The sequence below is a fragment of the Ischnura elegans genome (assembly GCF_921293095.1).
Source record: "Ischnura elegans chromosome 13 unlocalized genomic scaffold, ioIscEleg1.1 SUPER_13_unloc_3, whole genome shotgun sequence".
Lineage (NCBI taxonomy): Eukaryota > Metazoa > Arthropoda > Insecta > Odonata > Coenagrionidae > Ischnura > Ischnura elegans.
In genome coordinates, this window is record NW_025791659.1 from 1,627,981 (window position 1) to 1,651,078 (window position 23,098).

The 23,098-nt window shown below is 36.8% G+C and overlaps 1 protein-coding gene across 1 annotated transcript in view; it reads left to right on the top strand.

The window, feature by feature from the left end:
* The window catches only part of LOC124172815 (zinc finger protein 569-like), a 36,883-nt gene that overhangs the window by 8,991 nt on the left and 4,794 nt on the right, over nucleotides 1–23,098 (top strand). Inside the window, exons 4-9 of the mRNA XM_046552303.1 lie at nucleotides 9,788–9,913; nucleotides 12,067–12,234; nucleotides 14,877–14,996; nucleotides 16,580–16,708; nucleotides 18,436–18,567; nucleotides 21,436–21,508. Coding sequence (XP_046408259.1) covers nucleotides 9,788–9,913; nucleotides 12,067–12,234; nucleotides 14,877–14,996; nucleotides 16,580–16,708; nucleotides 18,436–18,567; nucleotides 21,436–21,508 — 748 coding nt within the window. The remainder of the gene's footprint in view (nucleotides 1–9,787; nucleotides 9,914–12,066; nucleotides 12,235–14,876; nucleotides 14,997–16,579; nucleotides 16,709–18,435; nucleotides 18,568–21,435; nucleotides 21,509–23,098) is intronic.

Sequence of the window (23,098 nt, forward strand, 5' to 3'; positions counted from 1 at the left end):
TCTTCCTTTTCTGTGTCTCTGGTCCTAGAATACTGCAGCAAAATCTGGCCTACGGCCCCACCTTCATTAAAGCTCTTAAACGCCCTTTGAATTTTTTCCTTTCTATTGTCAGATACCACAACTCGCCTTCTTGTAACTTCTCCCTCAACAAGATTAGATCCTCTCTTGGCATTACCATTTTAGCTGATCGCCATATCCTCAATGACCTCAGACTCTTCTTAATAATCTTTAATAGAAAATACTGATCATCTGACCTTCTTTCTTTTTTTCCTCTTCGTGTACCTTGGTGCATGACGAGGTTGAGTAACCTATTTCATTGTTTCAACCCCTGCCTTTCTGTCTCTAAACGTTATTTTCTATTTACACTTCCTTCTTCCATTGACTTCTATGACAAATGTGTTCCAAATTTTTATCCTTTTTTTCATCCCTCATTCATCTTGCACCATCACTATCATAATTTTCCCCCTATTCCTCACACCACCCGATGAAATTTACTATTCTTTGTTATTTATTTGTAAATACTGTTGAATATTTTTTTAAATTATTGGTTACCTTGCTTAATATTATTAAATTGTTTCTCCTTTTATTGTAGGCCTCTGTAATCGCCTCGTGCTGTTTTTGGACTAGATTAAATAAATTAATAAATCATGATGCAGCTGCTAGCCAGATCCCAAAAAATTAATCATTCCTTTTCAGAGATTGATGCTCACAGGATTGAGATTATTTCATATTTGTATATTTTTTGCTGGAAGTGAACAGGAATGTAAAACAAGGACTAGGGATTTGTCCTGCTTTACCATTTTTGAATGGGGTGTTGTACATTAGCAGTGCAAGTTGATTGCCAAAAGACATCAACTGTAAATGACATGAACTGATTTTTATTTACTTTGACTCAATTTTCTGCTGCTGTTGCTCATAGTCTCTAAACCCTTCCACTGTTAATGTAATATTCATATTTTGCTAATCTTAGATTTTTATAATTTTTTAGATATCCATGCCCTTTTTTAAAATAATTTATAATGAATGAGGAATTCCACAATATTAAGAGCTATTCATTCTCAAAATTATCCCAATAAAGATGTTCCTTCTTCTTAACAAGGATTTCATTGGATTCTATTGAATGAATGAGAACTTTATTGGCCAAATGTTGTTGGTTGATTAAGTAAATCTATTTTCTACAAAGAGGCCAGAATAGTTCATCAGGGATTACTTGTTTACTACAGCAATCCTGTAATTCAAGCTTCATTCATTATCACTTATGCTTGTGCACCAATGGATTAATATGTGTATCAAAGTGTGTTCCTCTTTCCAATAGAGTGAGCCAGTAACTTACAAGTGCTCTTCCGATAAAAATAATGAGATTAGCGATGATGAAGAAGGATATGTGGTGAATGATTGCTCTGATGGTGCTACAAGCAAACAGATGCAGGCAGATTAAGTTAGGGTTTTATGTTGTCATCATAAATCCACATTCCTAAAATTCGTTTCATAGAGTCCTCAATTCTTGTCTAGCATCTGCTTATTTTTTCATGTGTATGTTCTTCCTTTTGTATACCCTTAATAACCTGACCTATAAAAAACATTCACAGCCATTTTTTCTCTTCTCTTAGTCCTCCTGTCCTTCCCTTTGTCTGTTGATTGTTCTTATAAGGTTGTCATATCTCATGATATGGCAGATTAAGTTAGGGTTTTTAGAAGACCTCTTTTCTCCCACTCTTCTTCATGCATGCGTGTTACTTGGTGAAATTTTGTATTGTCAACTTTCTTTGGGAGCAACGCATTTCCAAAGCTTCCACTTTTTACTTTTTTGCAGCGGTCAAATTTGAACCCTTGCTACCATTTATAAATATGTTCCATATGTAGTGTCTGATGAATTGTTTCCTTACTTCTGTATTTTTATTCTCAGCCTTGAGCAAATTTTTATTTTTTGTGGAATTCTTTCTGTGCCTGTGCTATTCTATTGACTCTATTCATTCTCACTTCATCCATCACTGGTTTTTATGCTTCCCGTAGTATAACATGTCAGTCATTTTTTAACGTTATGAGAAGTGAAAATGACATACTGATGAAACCCTGGTCAGTAGTGGAGTTATACTTTAAAGTGGTGAAGTTATCATTTGTTGTTTATACTTATCTAGGATATATTTTCATTTACACCTGAACCTGAAACAATTTAACATACTTGAAAGCACTGTTGGATACATTTTGAGCAAATATGTTGTTAAGGATTCAGTTATTTTTGGTAAAACTAATGACATTCCACTTCAATATACATTATAAAATTTTTATTTAGTCCATGGAAGTAAAAACACCTCAAGTTCCTCAACTTGTGTAAAATTAACCTTCATATTTTCCCATTGATGTTAAGCATCTTTTGTCCTTAAAGGAGTTTATGTATAGATAACTTTTTTCATCAACTTGGAAATGCCTCCCATTATATTTAGTCTGAGTAACTAATTTTTATATGTAAAAATGTTTGATATACTCACTTATAAACCCAAGCAATGGAAATTATTCTACTGTATTGACCATATTAATTTTCCATGAATATGTGTTATTAAATTTGTCCTCTGAATTCTCATGCAAACTTCTCCCATAAAATAGGTTTCTAGTACCAATAGTATTACATCTGTAGTTTTACATTTCCAGAAAGCAGATGCCCTAAATGCTCTACTCGGTTTAGAAGTAAGTAGTTGGATATCTACAACTTATCAATTTCGACTTTTCATATTGCTTTTATTATTCCGTGTGATGACAATCGTTTCGCAATTCTTCAAGGTATAGCATGTTGATTGCTATCTTAGGTTGTTGTGGGAGATGGCCTCTATGTTTGAAAAAGTTTGCGGAATTCAGTGTTTTCAAAATGGCTTGTTCAGAATCGGACTGTTTGCTGAGAAAATTTTCCTGGTATCAATTGCCTTAGTGTTAGTACTTTCGTTTATTCTCTTTTGAAGACTGGTGCATCATTTGTTTCTGAAAATAACCTTATTTATAATATCTTTTTCCTCATCATATGTTATGTTGCATCCTAAGTACTGGAAGTGCGACACTTGCTCCAGGACTTGATCCTCAATAACAATTTTTGTTCTTATCGGGTTGCTTCCTAAAAATGCTATAGCCTTTGTTTTGGTTTTTGAAATTCTCAGGTTGTTTAGCTTGCTCAACTCGTGTAATCTGTGTACAGCCATCTGGAGTTTGTCCTCTTTATATTGCATTATAACCTGATCGTCAGCAAACAGCATCATATTTAAGTATTGAAATGTTACTACTTCTATGCCTGGTGCTACATTATTCTCTTTCCACATTCTTAGAACGTCATCTATATATAGATTAAACAAGGTTGGGGATAGGCTGCAACCCTGTCTAACTCCTCGGTTAATGATAATTTCTTGGGTGATCTGTTTCCCTGTGTCAATTGCAATTCTGGTGTCTCTGTATAGACTCTGGGAAGCTTTTATCAGATGTCTAGGAAACCCTCTTTTCTGCATAACTGACCATAACATTTCTCTATTTACACGATTGAATGCTTTTTCAAAATCTATGAATGCCAGATGCGTTTCCAGAATGAACTCTCTTCGTTTTTGAATTATTTGTTTTGAAGTAAAAACATCGTCAATGCAAGATCTTCCCTTCCTAAATCCAGCCTGTTCTTCTAATCAAATGGTATCAGAGATAGCTTGTAGCATAGAGTAAGTATATATAGAGAGCTCACCACACGCACAAAAATCGTATACGTTTTTGGTGTAGTTCTAGAACAATTAACCAGATGGCTATGAACAATTTTGGCAATTTTTTTAATTTGCTCGTTCCACAAGTCTAAAAATATATTCTGAAGCAGAAAGGGTTGCTACGTTTAGTGAAGACATTAATTATTCGATTTTGTTTATAACAATTGTTATAAAAAATATTTTCTCGAATTTCGGCTAGTTACTTGACTTTTCCGAGTTTAAATTCCTAATCCATTTTCCGGCAGACTGTTCTTAGTATAAAGTTAAAACTTGCAGGAAACGTATATAGCACATTTTTTTCCATACTAGTAAACTTTAATTTGTTCATAACTCAGTTTCAACGTTGTTATGTGTGTTTATATATCTTTCGGACGAAAAATTTGGAATTTTGCAGGGTAAAAATCAATCGCCTGCTAACTTTCGTATCTTACGATATAGGTCCATATATGCTGCGTATGAAATTTGGACAAAACTATAAATTTTTTTTTGGTGAAAGAATTGTAACTTTATCTCGATTGCAAAGGGAGTTATGCATTTTTAATGGCCGCACCTCGTCAGGCTTTCCTTACTGGCCTGCGTCTACGCAGAAAGCTCCCGCCTCATAAGGAGTTCGTTTTGCCATCAGATAGGTTGGCGAGGCGAGGGTTTTGTTTTGACGAGGAAGAGATTTTCCGTGAGGGAAGATTTTTTTGCTTCAATAGACAATATAAATCTTATTGATGTTCATCGCTTCGTTGAACGATCAATGTATCAAATGAAATACATTTCACGTAGTGTCCTTCAGAACTTCAGTTCGGAAATACCTCTTTTTGGTGAAGTGTAAATGTTATTAACAACACCAAGAGCCGGAATATTACAATAAAATAGGAATGTGAGATTTGATCTCTATACTGAAAAATAATGCACTGCTTGCCTTTTGCTAACGGTCATAGCCTCTTCACCACAGTTAGTAACTAAAGCTTAAAAGTATTTGGTAATGAATTCTTAAGCGCGCAGCTGCAAACAAACACAAAGAGGTATGGATCAGCAGTAGCATTTTTGGGAATAGGGGTGGTCGGTGACCTTGATTAGTTTGCTTGATAGCGGGATGAGTGCCCATTCTGTTACCACGTCGAAAATGAAAAGGTTTCCTTCGGCTGTACCAGGTTTCTACTTCGGGTCTTACGTAAGGGGCCGGGGATCATCTAATGTATGCTTTTGCCTTTCCTTGAGACCTTATTCTGATCATAGTTGTGGTAATTGTCGTCTCGTCAATGACAAGACGCATTGTCGTTTGAGGAAAGTTTTGTTTTTAGCGTTAGCATTTAGTTGAGGTTCTTAAAAGTAAAACAAATAGCGGCTGCAATTGGGCCCGGGTTCACTCATAGCTTAAATTCTTGCCTCATTATATGAATGATTCCCTTCTCCCAGGGGCCGAAAAACGAAATATCCAAAGATACATTTTACGCGGTGAGCATTTTTGCAGCATTATCAAATGGAGTATTTTTAGCATATTCCGATTGTAAGTTGTTGCGGCACTAGAAAAATGTGGCAATTCAAAACTATCCGCCCTCCCCTTTTTCGGAATTAAACCTCCTATTATCTATGCAGTTTTGTGAATCAAAACTGAAAACAAAATTTACTTCGTAGGCCTCATGGGGAATCCTAATCCGTAGGCTAAAATATGTTATCGCGTTAGAATCTTGAGTTATCCATTGATTAATTGTTATAAAATATTTGATTCTATGTGTAGTAGATATTGATTGCTTTTCGTACACAATTTAACAGTACAAAACCTGTTTTTTGCCTTTGATAACAAGTCATTTAAATCAGTATTCATTTAAATACTGATTTTCAACACTAATACAGGATTTGTTTCAATCATGCAACATAAAGTAGGTTCGAAGATTTTCGCGGTGTTGATCAGATTATCTCTGCAATCTCTTCGGGTTTCCATCGCGTCCGTTGGCTTTTGTCGAAACTGTTCTCGCCAAAAACAACATGCCAACTGATTATGTGGTTTTTTATTCTGCAAGAATCCATCAATAACTTCACCTTCTACTTACTTTGGAAGATTTTCAGAGAAAATTGAAGACGGGCGTTTTTATGGAAATTTACTCACATTTAAGCCTGTGTATCTCTGAAACTGGTAGGACCATTGTCAAAGGAAGTGCATATCCTTAAATTTAAATCGGTTTTGAGTATACCTGCGAAGTTTCAAGTTTATAACTCAAAAAAAGTCATTTTGCAATTTTGTCCGGCTTTTTCCGATTTCCGACCACTATGCGATGTCCCACGGTCAAATTTGCATCAAAATTTGATTCAACTAATGCGCACCCTGTCCCACGGTCAAAATTTCATCCAGCAGGCTTTTGGTCCAATCATTTGAACAAAACACCGTTTTGTCCAAATGAATAGGGCAGGTTCTAACTTTTCATCCAATAGGATGAAACCAACCATTCACAGGGCCCTTGACAAAAAAGCATCGCCAAGCGCTGACACAGAGGCCACATAGGTCCCACGGTCAAATTTGCACCAAAATCTTTGGACAAAAATATTGATGCAACTGGACGGGGGTGTCCCACGATGCATATCATTTGGACGAAAAGGAAAAATACGATATTTATGTAAACAAATTTGGAAGCTTATGGAAGTGAAGAATTCTGTCTTTTTTAGCAGGCGAAATTGTCTGATCAGGCCTCTTGAACATTAAAGAGGCAAAAAAAGGAAAACAGAAGGAATGCTGAACTTGGCCTTGGCTGGAAAGGGGGTATTAAAGCGTTGGAATAAGCATGCTAAACATGTTGGAGAAGGAGTTGGTCGCCGATGTTCCCGTATATTATCGATAATAATTGACGATAAGTGAAGATATTTTCATGTCCCTTATCAGCAAGACTGAGGGCAGAATAAAACGGCAGGATACAAACGTGAGGCAGTTTATTCTTGCGGTGAAAATATTATTGATAAATGATGGACATGGTGTTTGAGAAGATGTTATGAATAGTGCTGTAAGCGTGCATTTAAATCACATTTTTTCTCTCCTAATCTAGCAGTTGCTAAAATAAGGTCCTTATCCTATAATAATAGTGATAGAAACGGCCAGCTGTAGTGTTTCACAGTAATAATCGTCATTTCATATTTGTCATTTCTCCAGCTGCTCACTCGCTCGGATTGCATGCCCGACACAAAGATAACCTGTAGAATTCGGTCTCGATACCTGAAGTAAATATTTTATTATTTCCAAAACATCCCTCCTTGTATTGCGATTATAAAGATAGCTTCCTTCTTATTAAAGATCAACTCATTATTACGTATTTCCTAGTTGAGAGTTTCCTTCGCCTAGCGTGACCAATTTTTGCTCATTTCTCCTTTTAAGACCACACCAGGCGATGAAGTAGACGATTATGAACGTATAAATATATTTGAAATAATGTTTCGTGAATTCACTTCGTGGTATGGTGACATTATAAATTCAAAACTAAACCATTTAGTATTCAATACAGTACTAATGAAAAAACTCAACCGGTTTCGATATTTTCAGGTCTTTATTTAGAATGCATACTGTGTGGAATACACCAAAGTTTGCAAATGAGCATTTTAATTAATAAAAATATATATTATGGACACAGAAATAAACTTGGATGAAATAAATAAATAAATTGTACCAGATGATGGGCCTGTGAGCCGAAACGCATCGTGTGCATTAAAATGTTGTGGAAAAGTGCTACCAGCTTGTATTTTAATGAATGTGAAATATTTTGTATATTTATTCGCATGTTGTTGTTCGATAACTTTTGCATTTTATGTCCTTTATTCCTGAAATAAGAATCTCCAAACCAACAATTCCTACTATCATGAATGTTTCTCCGCTTTTGCATCAAATTTTCACCGTGGAACTAATTCACGGGTAATATTTCCTTGCCTTATTAACTGGAGTGCAGAAAGTTTCACAAAGTTGCTCTGTAATATGTCTTCCGACAAAATACCATCGGCGATTATTGGGCCCGGGACCCCCCCTGAAAATTCCCTCTCTCTCCTGCTTGACTTCTCTCTCAAATTTGCCAGTGTTCCAGTAATGCAGTGTGGAAGTCTGTAGCAATTCGTCAAAGGAATCACTCTGTCTCGCATAGTATCATTCGATATTCGAGCATATCTCCTCTCACAATTTCATCAAAATCTGTAGTGGTGGAGTGAATACTTCCGCAACCCTATCTAACTGATAGCCTATTCGTTTAGTTTTGCGAATATATATATTTATTGGGCCCGGGACCCCCCTGAAAATTCCCTCTCTCTCCTGCTTGACTTTCGGACAGCAATCTTTGAAGTGCATGAGACAGTATAAACACTTATTTACAGCTGCATGTTGTAAAACTGTTTTCAGTTGGTAAGAAAGTCAAGCAGAGGGAAGAATCGTGGGAGACGCAGCTCACCAGGCGATAAAAAAATCCCCTATAGGAGCCAATTCTCTTAGCCTGATGTAAACATCGTCTCCCCTTCCTTCGATGCTAGGGAGACTGCGAGAGAGTTAAGGAAGAGGGGAGGGTGGAAAGGAAATGGGAGAAGCTGGGTACCTGGAAACCTGACTCTCTCGCCCCTAGCTCGCCACTCCAGGGGCCATCTATCGGCTGTTAGAGAATTAAAACAGTCGATACGATTTCCTCCTATGCCGTGAGCCCTCTAGAATATACTTACTCTATGCTTGTAGTCTAGTATTTATTATTCTACTGTAAATTTTATATGCAGTATTTAGTAGACTTATACCTCTGTAATTCTCTGGATTATTTCTTTTTCCTTTTTTAAACAATGAAACAATCTTAGCCACATTCCAATCCTTTGAGATTTCAAGCTTTTTCGAACACATGTTGTATAGATGGAGGATTCTTATTTTCAGGGATGTTCCTCCTTATTTTATCAGCTCTGATTCAATTCCATCTATGCCAGCAGCTTTCCTATTTTTTGTCTTATTCAGAGCATATTCTAGTTCTTTCAAGTCAATAGGGTCTACTCCTATTGTTTCCTCTGGAGTGTTGATCGTATCATCTAATGTTGGATCATACCATAATCTCCTATAGTGTTCTATCCATTCTTCCTTGGGTATAACATTTATTTGGGCAGTCTCTTTCTCTGCTTTGTTAAGCTGTTTCATGAGTTTTTATGCTATTTCTTAACTACCATGAATATCATCCTCTACTCCACTTATAAATCTATCCCATGATATCATATGTGCATTCCTTATTATTGCTTTCGTGTGGTTTCTGACCCTGTGATATTTTTCTTTCATTTCCTCTGTTTTTCTCTGTAGGTATTCTCTGTATGCTTTGTTTTTATTTTCCATGGCCTGTGCAATCTCTTCGTTCCAGATTTTTAAACCTCTTTTCCGTTTCTTTTTATTTCTGGTGCCCAAAACTTCATTAGGTGTTTGTAAAATAGCTTTCTTAAGATTTTCCCATTCCTTATTGATGTCATGTTCTGGTTTTATCTGTTCGAGCAGTTGTGTAATCCTGTGTTGGTACAGTTTTCGAATACTACTCTCCTTCAAAAGGTATGTTTTGAAGATTTTCTTTACTTGACGTTGTTTCTTTTCCGTATTATGCTTTTTCCACCTTACCCATAGTTGTATTTTTGCCTTAACAAGGAAATGATCGGTGCATATATTTGCTCCTCTATAAACATGTGTATCAGTTATCTTTGAGGCTAATTTTCGGTTCACAATTATTTAATCAATTAGGGATCGGTGACCCCTGGCTGACCAGGTGAATTTATTGATATCTTTTTTCTTGAAAAATGCGTTTGTTACTTTTAATTCATTGAAAGTTATAAATTCTCTTAATTTACTTCCATTTTGGTTCAGATGGTTTTTAGTCAGTCCCCTACCCTTCGACCTGTCTGGCTTGGGTGGCCCTACCAGGAGCATACCCTCCCGCCAGCATAGCTTTCCGGGTCATTGGGGCACTCAAACCTCTCCACCACGATAAGGTGGTAGACCTGGGAGAGGTTTAATTTTCTTTGTAATACATATTCTCAAAAGCATTTTTTTTTTTTTCAATCATGTATAATGATGATTTGGCATTATGTTGCAGCCCATAACCTTAACTCCTTCCCAAGGGGAAAAGGTGGAAGCTCAGGACACAGGAGCGGTGGCGGTAGACCTGGAGTGCACGCTGATTGGGGCAAAGAAGGAACCATGTCTGGAAGAGAATGCCCAGGTATGTATGGAATTCTTGTTATGGAATTAAATTTACCCTTTTACTGTCACCGGGTCGATATATCGGCTCTCTCTGTTTAATCCAAAACTGCCTGGGACAGATTTATTGGCCCGGATCATTTCTCTTCTTTTTTGTGATTGTGGCCTTTTCCATGGCTGTAATTTTTGTAAACCTCCATAATGTATCTATGGTAATTAGGTGTAATCATATCTTAAGGATTGGGAGAATAGTCCAGATGTATTAAACATAATTAAGTGGGTGAAATATTTTTAAATCTGAAATGTTGCTAATTCCGAAAAATTGCCTTGGCAGTCATTGTACAGTAGGGCGGATGGGAAAAATCGATTTTTTTCAAATCCATCTGGCCCAATGAAAAAAAGTTGTGGGACCGATCAAAAATAAGGCCTGAAAAATTTGAGACCTCTAGGTGAACCCCTGACCCTCGCTCAAATGCAATTTAGGGGGGGAAGGTCGAAATTCGAAAAATATAGTATTTTATGGTCATTTCCTATAGAATTTGCCGAGTTACTGCCCTAATAGGGCAAAGATTTCGTGCATTTTGACGTATCTGCCACCGTTTAGCCACAAAATGCCTAATTTGAGTCCGCGCCCGCGAAGAAAATATTCCAACGCCCACGCAGCGTCGCGGATACAAGAGCCGCAGGCCAATCCCCTCCCCTCCCCGCTCGCTTCTACCCCTCCCACGCCTCCAATACAGCAAAATTCATCCCGCGTATGCTGCTAGGAGGTCATTTATCTTTTATAATATAAATCGGAAGATGGTAGAAGCTAATAAAGGAAGCTTAGTGAAACTGGGCAATTCGATGATTATGATAAATTTGGAGGTCTGTTTTTTTAACCTGTATATTATTTCAGATAGGTGATTTTGCTAGATGTTTACCTTTTCAGGAAAGATTTTTGTGTTTCTTTGTACAGGGAATGGATTGGTATTCCACTTTTATGTAAATTTTGTTTAGTGAATGTTGATTATGTAGTCAGAAATTATCTTTGAGCACAGAATGGAATGAATTTGATTTTTTAGAATTTTTTCTGTTTCACATTCAAATTTATGCAAAATCCTTTGGCAAAGAACTTTTTCACATAAACCTACAGCTCAAATAGTATGTTAACAGTATTTACTCTTCTGAGTGATGTGATTTGAAAACTAAAGTCTCCTAAATTCTTAAGGTTTCATCCACCTATTGATGTGGAGCTGTTAGACTTTCTTAGATTCTTTTTATCGTCTTTGTTGTGCCTTACACTATTCAGTGCATTGGCTGTTCAGGCATTGCTCTCTTGCCCATTGAAACTGGTCCCAAGTATCTCTGACTGCTGTCTTTTCTATGATTTTTTGTGACTTTGAATTATTTTTCCTTCTCTTTACCGCTTTTCTAAAACTCTCCCATCCGGGATCAGGCTGATTGATTCATACTCTTCCACCTCAGAAAGTGGCCAACATATGAGATATACCTCTATTATCCCAGAGTTCATTTTTGAGCACATATAAACAAGAGGTCAATCACAATAGAAATGAATCTCGATAGGTTCACATTTTAAGACACCATTGTTTAAAGCATTTATTTTCTGCTCCCATTGCCCCAAGGATGTGATACAGGCACCATGTTAAATGAGAATACGACATATCTTCTAGCCTAATTTGGATTAGCAGCTATTTAGCTTTTGAGTTATTGATTAAGAGATGCATGTCAATTTTATGCAAATGCTTGGATATCAGATTGAAAATCCTATTTCATAAATATTAGGAGCACGCTTTATTTGTTGACATTGAAGGAGGTGAGTTTATCAGTTACTTTCTCCACAGAGTATCCAAGGGGATGAGGCAGCTGATGACGAACTGGGGTTTCCTACTGATACAAAATACTTCATTGATTCAAAAACATTTATTTTCTGCTTCCGTTGCCCTAAGGATGTTGTGATATGGCCACTATGTGAACTGAGTGTTCCGAGTGTCTTCCTGCCTAAATTGGTTTCAGCAGCTGTTTAGCTTTTGAGTTATTTATTAAGGGACACATGTCAATTTTTATACAAATGCCTGGATATCACATTGAAAATCCTATTTCATCAATATTAGGTTTATGCTTCATTTGTTGACATTAAAGAAGGTGAGTTTATCACGGTTACTTTCTCCACAGAGTATCCAAGGGGATGAGGCTGCTGATGACAAACTGGGGTTTTCTGCTGACACAAAAGACTTCATTCAAGATGAGATACAAGGCACCTCACGTCTCACTTGCTCCGTCCAAAGGACTGAAATATACATTCCTGTGTCAGACTCCCATCAATCCAGAGGTACTATGTTGGTAAGTTTTATTCTCATCCAAAGTGAAACCCTAGTTATATGACCTTAATGTATAGATATTTACTAGGTTGCATGACGAAATTGCTCTTGCCCTGTGTAACTGAATGCATTTCTACGGGAATTCACCCTTGCTTTTGTGACTATGGAGAATGCCATGAGGTGAAAAAAGGAGGACATCACCCTATTAAAAAGGGATAAGAGGAAAAGTAGGCCGCTTGAAAAATAACATCAATTTTATAAGTTGGATCAATAAATTTATTTCCTGCATGTATTTAGGTATATATTTTTCTGTGGATCTAATTTTCTTAAGCAATTTATGTACTTGTAGCAGCTAGTTAGCTATTAATACATTCAATATGTATGCGATTTTCATGAAAGTTGTCAGAATTGGTCAATAAAATAAGAAAGACAAAGGGGGAGTTTTCCACAACATGCCTTTCGTTCAATCACTGCTATTTACAAATCGTGCACACGGTTTAAAAGAGGGATCCTTGCTGAAGGTCATGCACACGATCGAAGAACTTGGGATTGGACTCTAATCAGTCAGGACAGAGGTGGAGAGAGGACTCCTGGCCTGACTGGCTGAGCCTGTCAATTGACTTGCTCTGCACTGAATGTTTTTAAATGATACGAGAGGAAAATAGGCAACTTGAAAAATAGCGGAAATTTCATAATTAAAATTTAAAGAAATTGATTACACCTATAATTTTATATATATTTTGTGGACCTAATTTTATCTTGCAATTTTTGCATTTTTAACAGCTAGCAAGGTAGCCGTTATCAGGTTTCCTATACACATAATCAATAATTTCAATAAAAAGGACAATTTCCTGCTCATAAAAAATCCACCTGGATACCGGACAAACATCCCAACTGTACCCACTGGCAGGTGTTCTATGAATAAAAATGCCCGTTGGCTCCACCCAACGTCAAGGTGCAAAGGGGATAAAATGAAAGGATGGATTGAGGAAAAGCAGGACACTTGAAACGTAATTGCAAATTCATAATTTAGAATAAAGAAATTATTAGCCTTGTGATTTTGTTTTTTTGTTTGTGGATCTAACTTTTTCAAGCGATGTTTTGCATTTTTGACAGTGTTCTGTATTAAAATTTTTGCTGAGGAAATGTTTATTTTGTTTCTCTCGGTGGACGGTAAGGATAAAATTAGGGAAAATGCCCTTTCTGCAGTTGTATTTTGCCATGGTAGGCTGAAGAAATATTTAGAAATTTTGAAAAGTTTTGAGTTGCTAATAGTAGATAAATATACTTAATATAATATAATTTTCAAAAATGAGGACATTTACCTAGTCTTCAAAAATCAGCCCAGTCACTGGACATACATCTACAAAGGATGACATGTCTGCACCAACCCGGATGTCTGAACAAATTACATAGGCAGATAAAATAATATAAATGTTAAGATATAAAAGTGTTCTCATAGTATATTTTTTTAAATTGAGGTCATGTCCAAATGGGCACGTCCAGATTAATCCGAACGTCTGGTCACCTTATGTGTGACCATCAGTTGCACAACATGAGGCAAAAAGTCTGACCGCCCTAATCTACTTAGGTATGTACTTTGATCTTAGTTTATTACATCACCATTCTTGTGAGAAAAATGTCACACTTCCCAAGGAGGAGTCCCATGGTGGACTGTCTCATTTCTCCTTTCTAGCCTATTGTCTTTGCTACAGCATAGATGAATCTCAAGATTGTTCTCTTTTTCTTCAATCAATCTTCCTGCTTGACATCAACGTACGAAGTAGCCAGAACCTTTCCTAATATTTTTGTAAGCAAGAGAAGCACAATAAAGGACCAAAATGAACTTATTCATTTAGTAATTGAATCTACAAATACAATACAGATAACGTAAACGTGAAGGAAGCATGTTTCCTATATGTAGAGTGAATGTGTCTCTCTCAACCAAAGGAAGTTTTGCAAGGTCCCTTCCACTCTCGCAGTTTCCTTTGCGTCGTGTGAGTGCACATACTTCAACCGATGAAACCCTAGCAAAGCACCTTCATCCATTGCAAAGGCTTCCTCTGATCTGAGTGCTTGTAATGGGTTTCCATTTGAGTTTCACCACTATGAGCGTTTGACTACTATGAATACTTCCGTCCCAGTAAACCTACTCTGTATTTGTTTAGTCCTGCCTCTTGATTCTTGCGTTATGGCCATAGGAGACTATTTTCATGTTTCAGGATTGAAGCACACAAGACATAATTCTGTCACAAAGTGGATTCACAGATAATTAGGGTTTCACTGCACTCCTTTGAAAATAATGAAAAAACACTAATCTCTCTGTCCCTATTGTTGTGCTGAGGACATTTTTAATACGAGCTATAATGCCTTATAAATTGCAATATAATTAAAGCTTCTACAGGATGGAATAATTTGAGTTGGAAGGTGAAGAATTTTCCCACTTATACAATGGATAGCACATTGTGAAGCCTTCCACACGAAGGTGTGCAGAGTAAACTGGTCATGTCTGCCATTTCATTTTAGGTTGTCACTAAAATATTGTGCAAACATGATTTCAGCCAGCTTGAGTGGTCTCAGGTGAAAGAGTTTTATTGTTATCTTTTATAGTTATTTACATTTTTATTTTGACCCCATTGATTGGTACCCAGCATTATCTTCTAGGTAACTGTGAAAGAGGAGAATGAAGACCCTCTCAGTGAAGGTAATTATCCTGAGATGAACACACCGGATCCAGATGGAATTTCAAATAAAGCTTTGGACCCATTGGCAACTGACGACTTGGTAAGTTCACGTTTGCTTTGTCAAGCACATCCTGACCGATTCTGGTTTCTTTTTCAAGGGAGATTAAGGGAATCAAAGTCCCAAAATTTTTGGCCCGTTGGCCAAAAAGTTTTTTTCAACTAACATGTTGTGTCGTTCTTGAAGAAATCATTCAAAATGAATGGTTCGTTGTTCTGAACAGAATTGGGGCATACAGATACTCTGATCACTCACCTTTTCTCACTGAGCAAGTGAGGGCTCTGACGTCGTGGCATTTCCCATTTTTGTGAGCAAGGAAACACCACACTCCCTTCCTGTCACCACAAAACAGAAAGACGGATCATCATCATAAGTCGTAATACATGTTTAAGGCAGCTCTCCTGTCCGCTAACCTTTTAATTGGGACATATTTCTTCTCTCTGGCATCATTTATAACCTTTAATATTCTTCCAGCAGTCCTTCTACGACTGTTTTTATCAGGTCATCATGTCTCATTATGTGGTCAACTAAGTGTTCCTGTCTTCTGCCAAGGGTTTTCAGAAGAATTCTTTTTTCTCCCTCTCTTTTTAGCACTTTCTTGTTACTTGCATGGTCCATCCATTTTATCTTCATCATTCTTTGGCTGCACCATATTTCGAATTCTTCTACTCTAAACTTCTCTGCTGCTGCTCAACATCCAAGCCTCACATCCATGAAGAGACATGTTGAAATTCTTTTCATTCTATATTGTGCCAACAAAATGGAAGGAAGACAAGTGAAATTCATGCTACCTATTGTAGCATTTGGTACTCTCACCCTGCATTATTGTGATGTCATGATCAGTAGATAACCGATCATAGTGTGGTTGGGTAACCCTAATTATTTGAATCATCATTTCCTGGTGAAATTGTTCCAAATGAGAAAAGGCTTTCATGGTGAATGATAAATCCTGTTGTGTATGTTCTGGTTGGCTGTATTGTCACGCGAAAAGGTGATGCAGTTTCTAGCCAAATCTACCAAACATTAATTGCTCCCAAAAAGGGATTTATATAAGGCATATTCTTATTGTAGCAGATGTGGATGTGGTGAGAACTGTATGGAGTAAATTATATGGAGGACTCAGGATTTGTCCTTCACCATATTTTGAAAGGGTATTAGATGTTGGCAAACCAGGGTGGTTGTTGAGAGGCATCAATTTCTTTCTCTGAGCTGATTTTAATGGCGCCTGTTATATATTCAACTTTGATTGAAATAAAATATAATGATTACCTTTAATGGATGAACTCAACTTTTTTGCACTACTTCTGCACATGTAGACAATGACTTTTGGTTGTCCATAATGATGTCATGAGACCATGATGTCTCAAATTGTTGCCGATAAATTTGTTGTTCCTTCTAAGGAAGGTTTTCCTATGGCTAATTGAAAAGGCAGAGTAACTTAATGGGCCATATTTTGTCAGTCCATAAATTTATCCCGCCTTCCTCTCTGGTATCAGAATAGCTAATCAGGGAATGTTCCAGTTATGCATACACCCTATGTTTATGTTTTGCTTTGATCTTTTTGCTTCTAATAGAAATTGGTGAAATCCTGTTTAAATGAGGTGTGAATTTTATTTTTTCCTCAGAGTGGCATGGGAAGATGTGGGTCCCCTTCTGTAAAAGCAGATCAGTTCAGTGATGATGGAGGAGGATATGTACACAATGAAAGCACCAATGGGGCCACAAATGACCTCGTGTCCCATGCCTCTGATCAGGTAATCATAATAATAGTAATAATATTTTAATTGGTCCAGTGATTTGTTTGGACAAACATAAGACATGTCAAGGAGTATATAAGATACAAAAACAGTACTAATGAAGAAAGAAAAAAAAGTTTATGAAGAAATCGTCATAACTATGAATATAGGTTTTTGCACAAACAGTCGCAGTATACATGAACACAAAGGGGTGATGTAATATAGTTAATTTTTGAAGTGGAGGGTGGCATGCTGTGTGAGGAGACATTTTACCTAAGAGCTGCAGTATCCTTTTTTGAATTTTGAAGATTATTTTATAATCGGGTCTAGTGCCCCAGATGAGGATACTAAACATCACATTCAGGTAGAATTCACCATAATAAATTGACAATAAAACATGAATGTCTACAGTTTATCTGATAGAATCAGAACACAAGTAGAGATCATATTTCTGCACAGCTTTTGAATATGTTCCTCCAAGGAGACTTTATTATCAAGTTTTACACCCAGGTATGGAGAACTAAGATTTTGTGGAATACACATAAATATTATTGAGATCAGTTAGTGTGGAGCTGGTTGCATACACTGTTGAGTCACATGCATTGGTAAACCTTAAATTTTATTTAAATTACATAATAATATAAGTACCTTAAAAAGTTATATTCGTTTGCATAAAGTTATACGCATTTAATACTGTTAATACCTGTGAAGCACCCTTAAAAAAGCACCAAATATCAAAATGTTATGAATATAGCATGTTTATGGTCGTTTTAGGCTTACTTTTTGTATGTTAAGAGGGAGGTATGATACCCACTATACTTAAGGTTAGATAGGCAGTGAAATGAGAAAAACTCTCCGTTATTGTTTGCAAGCTATGAATTGCTCCTTTATACTCCTAAGCTATTTATTGCCTGGCTCACTACAGAATTAAAAACTGCTATACCAACATATGGAATCACAACTCCTCGGATCATCATAGTAACCTTAGTAGATGAAATAATGCTAGGGTAATAGTCATATAAAGCAGGGACTATGATTATCATCTGCAAAACGCAGAAGAATTTTAAAAGGCTACCATGGAAATTCAAGGTTGGTAATAAGTCCAGGCATTGCAGTAGGATGAGCTAACAGTATGATGGACTCTTGGCATGTGAGTGAACACATCTCACCCATCTCTCAGCAAAGCATGCTTTGTATTTTTTTTCTGTACTCTTTTGAACGATTTGCCCAGAGTTGAATTTTATGTGATTCTATATTTTAAAAGATTATTAAGAATTTTCATCATGATGTAAAACATCTAGCAGATACAATCCACGGAATACAAATGCATTTTGCATGTGTGTAAGATAACTCAAAGTGAAGAATGATGAGGGCAACAATATTTTGAAGCATTTAAAATTAAACCAAAGTCTCAGTCACACTTTCAAGTGTTAGAAAAATTATTATTCCCACATGAGTTGTGTTTTTTTTACTGGATACTAATCCTGCATTTTCTTGAGAAGATGAGTTATTTCCTTTTTTGAGCATTGTGGTACATTATAATTATAGTACAATTTAGTGCACATAAATGTAACATACAAGGTGTGCATGTGAATATTAACAGGTGAATTTTTTGAGGTGGTGTGTTGATTGTTATCAATGCTATATTTGGGAGTCATTTTTTTTTTGACGAACTAATGAAGCTATTTCTATATGTATATCTGTATCTCTGTCATTAATGATGCTGATTTTGGACTCATATGCAGGCACAGACCTCAATATCTTCCCATGGTGAGGAGGTGGATGGTGAAGGCACTGCAGCCATCGAGATAGACCTTGACTCTATGCTGGTTTTGGCCAAAGAAGAACTATCTCCCAAGGAGACTGGTGCCACTGAGGTATGCATGAAATTCACATTCAATTCAGCCATTATTCCCCAGACTGCATGTAGGGATTTTACCTTAGGTTACTTGGTATTTTGTGTTTATTTTAACCTAATTAAGATTAATTTTCAGTAAAAATGATTATAAACATCATAATATATGATTTGCATAATGTTGCATTTACACAATGCTGGGAAAACTCCAGAAAATAAAAACAAAAAAGAACTTTTCAAAATTTAGGTTGCATATTTTATTTTTCACCGTATTTTCTGATGTAATATTCAATAAAATTCTCCTGGAATTAAACATATCTTTTCACAACATAACTTATCTTTCATTTGCACACTCGACATCTTTGCTGGGAATTATGAGTGTGGCTGAGGATGAAATGCCCTATTCTCCCTTGACGAGCATGCTGGGGTATGTCATTTTTCCTAAGGTGTCCTGCCATTGGGCACAGATTTTTATGTTAAATGTCATCAGCAATTGCATTGGAAATGATTTCTTACCTCAGTAAAATTTTACAATCTTGAACGAAATTCTAACAAAGGAATTTCTTTTCCCATAACTTAAGCGTAAAATCACCATGGGTTAACCACTGCACTATCAACCCCTGTTTAGAGTAGAGGTGTTTTTCCCTTAATGTGGATGTGATAACATGGAACATAATTATCGAGTAAATCTACCCATCCCATTCCCTGATTGTAATCGTGGATGACATTTCGATTTTCTTCAGGAATCTTTGTGAATACCTTTTCATCTTTACTATGGGTTCCATAAGTAATTTGAAGCAACAGCGGTGACAGAGTTATCATGCCATTGCACTTAGAAAATATGTTTTGACCTGTCAAACAAATAGTAGAATTCCCCGTTAGTTAGAAGAAAAGAGAGGTAACTCAGGATTGCACGGACAAAATTCCAAAGAGTTACTAGAGGCTCCACCTTCCATCACAATCCTGCTTTGACTAATACGGTGCTCACCCTCTCATTCTACCGTCTCTGAAACTGAATGCATCTGAAGCTGAATTTAACATGCACAAAGAAATACTTCCACTTAATGACATGGGAATGACATTGCCCTGTATTGGTTCCATATGTGTGCGCCTAACAGTTTGACTCTACGAAGTACCAGACGGTTTGATGTAAAGTTGATACCGATGGCCACCTTGGAATAGGAAATGCTATTCTCGCTTTACTTTATAAACTCACAACCTGTGAGTGCCAAAATGCTGCTTAACTGCCTCCGAGAGACTACGATGTCGATTAAAAGCCATACTGATAAGTTTTGTTATGCTTTGAGAACAGCCTTCTGGTCTACCAGAGAATTCCCATCACTGAGTAAACACAACATCATTTACAACAACCACATTCATACCAGGAATAGCGAAAGTTTATGACAAAAATAAACATGATGAATAAATAAACAGAACTTAGAGAAAAAATTACCTCTAGTAGGATAACTCAATAAATATTATTAAAATAACATTTACAATTTGTAGTATTTCAAAGCTTCGAAATGGGCAAATTTTGAAGTAAGATGAAAATTATTATTTTAATGAAAATTTTTACAAAAATAGCTGAAAGATATATCAGAAATTCAGAAAACCTGAGAAAAAATTATCCTGCATAAAGGATTTTTGTAATAATTACCATTCAATAATGTTGTGTTTATGCAATGCTTGGGATAAATGGATTAAAGTGATGTTTGGGGAAATCCTGAATTTGTAGTACTGTAAACACGGGCACTTGATCCCAAATTGTGAGAACTTTATCATTATTTTCAAAAATTGGCAAAATGTATTGTAACCGTTACCACTTGGCATTTTTCATGAGTAACTTTTAATCCACATTCACAAGATAAGGCGAACTGCTTCAATATCGTGTGTGATTATGTGTTCGTGTGTATACAGCAAAGATTGAATGGAATGCTGAGTGTTTCCCCCTCCCCCCGCGATTCCCCACTTCCCATTTTGTGGTTTTTCCATGATGTGTACGCGATCAGTGAAAGGTCCACATTTTTCCCAATCCCCTGCAAACAACACCCGTGTGCAGCGAATGGAGGGTGACAGAACCTGCACCGCTTCCTTCTACAAAATGAGAACATGCTTTGGCAATCCCCCTGACCCATGGCGAGTATTCTATGAAAAACCCGCTTCTTCCTAAGTTTCCTCCAGGTGCCCCAACCTCCGGAAACTAACACTCTCTGGTTAATAAAATACGGACGAATTTCAGCTGGAAGAGACTCATCAAACACGGCTACATGTTGCAGCCAAAGGCTATGCCCGACAGCTGATGGTGTGTTGCCTGCCAGGTGGAGGAGAGGTAGAAAGAGAAGAGAATCGTGGAGGTTAGACTGTGAGGTGAAGAGTGGCGAAGAAGAAGAAATAGGAGAACTGAATAGTAGATTTGCCGTGCCAAGAGAAATAAGGTCAACCCACGACACCTTGAATTAAATATTCTCTCAGCCCATGGTTAATTCCCCCTGCAGGAGACAGTCGAGGGCGTCATCCCCATCCATGATGGAGAGCCGATAAGTAAAACTGTTATCCCATATGACTTCTCCCCCCCTCTAGTTCAGAAGATTCATGAAGAAATTCCCCTATATAGTCAAGAATAGAAGAACTAACTCTGATGAAAACATGTTGCCCCACAATATTTGTACCTTGTATTTTGCTTATTCTTTTGGCCTACACCTTTTCCCTGGAAAGGAGTTTATATTTTAGTATTTAGGACAGTATATTGTTGGAGAGTGTTTAGGGTTAGTGTTGGTGTTGTCACTTAATTTGTTTTTGTATTAAGCATATAAGATTCACAGGAAATGAAGATTCTTGTTTAATTTTTTTAGAAATTTAATTTGTAAATCTTATATCTGCTTACTTCCAGCCTACCATTATGGACAATAGGGAGCTGATTCAAAATCCTACAACGACCATGGAGTCTATGATAGAGGCAGAGGGTGAGTGTTTTGAAAATAGCTCTTCCGAGAAAAGATTTTTAACTAATTCTGACAAGGCGAATGTCCAAAAGCTGGATCTTAGAATTGAATGAAATTTTTAATTTGATTTTTTTAACTTTCTTAATGCACTCTTATATTAGAAAAGCTTGTTTTTTGTCAATATTCGCGTTTAGTTTACTGAAAATCTTATTTTAACATGTGGCTTGTCCCCGGGTCCTAGGCGTGACAACTGGGCTCGTTAACCCCTGAAGTGCGGCGGGCATTTAATTAAATACCAACCCAGCGGCCGGATGAGATTCAAACGATTTCGTCTTTTTGGCATGCTGCCATTAAATAATTTATAGCTTTCTTCTAACTCTATCGATATCGATGAAATTTTTTGCAAACCTTTGTGAAGAAGTATGTTACCATACGCCAATTTTTCTAACGATTTGAATAGTTATTTATAGTCGTATTTATCTCTTATATCTCGTTATCTAAACCCAATGAATAATTTTTAAGGTTTTTAACGCTTTGCAGTTTGTTTCGTTTAAGGTCTGAGATCTCCAACATACTATGCATTTTTTTAAATAATCACATTATCTAGTTAAGTAATTCGGGGATAAACATTTACTAATCAATTGACTGGATGTTTACGAAATGATAACCATCATGAAAATTCATGCGTTCACGCATTTCTTCGACTGAGTTCTATCATTACCGAGTCATTTTATATAGGCAATTACATTTTGATGTTTCAAACTACTATATGGAAATCTTTAAATGACTTTACCTTAGTAATTCTGCTTAGTGTGATATGGTTCGAAGCAATCCAAGCATAATCCCACTGCACATTGTTCACACCAGTAAACGGTGTCTCTCCTTTTCCCATGCCTGGCACAAACTGCACACCTCTTTTGAGGCTTTGATTTCTTCCCAGTTGCAGGAATTCTCCTCAGGAAATGTCTCTCGGTGAGTCTTGGCACTTAATTGTTTAAGGAGTGACGGCCTTGTACAAACTGTCCATATGGGGTTGCATATTTCAAAAATAATCTCTCGACCAAGTGCACACGAAATGATAGGTGGTCCAATTTTTTATCCGTATTTTCCCTGTGGATGATATATGAATTTAGGACTGCGGCATTCAATAGTATCCTAAATAACTTCATATGCCACTTGTTGTGGCGTTTTCTTTCTATTAGGTAGGAATGCAGCAACTGGTCCTTGAGATCCACCCCACCCATGAATTCATTGTAATCTATCACACAAACAGGCTTCCGAATCTCTTTTTTGCCTTTCAATACCGATCCCATATCATCATTGTGGAATGTGGAGATCATTGACACAATTTTTTTGTCCCTCCATATGAAAACAACAACAGGCCCAGAGTGGCGTCCACATATTTCGTCCCTCTGCAGTTTCTTCGCCTTTTCGTATTTTGGGACATCCTTTCGAGTCAACCTCAAGGTTCCAACACAGTCAGTCCTTTATTTACGTTTCAGCAGTTTTGCAAGGGAAGGAGAATCATAAAAATTGTCCATCGAAACACAACGTCCTTGATTTAGCAGTGGTTCAACCAGGTTTAAAACTATTTCTGTTGTCTTGTTTGAG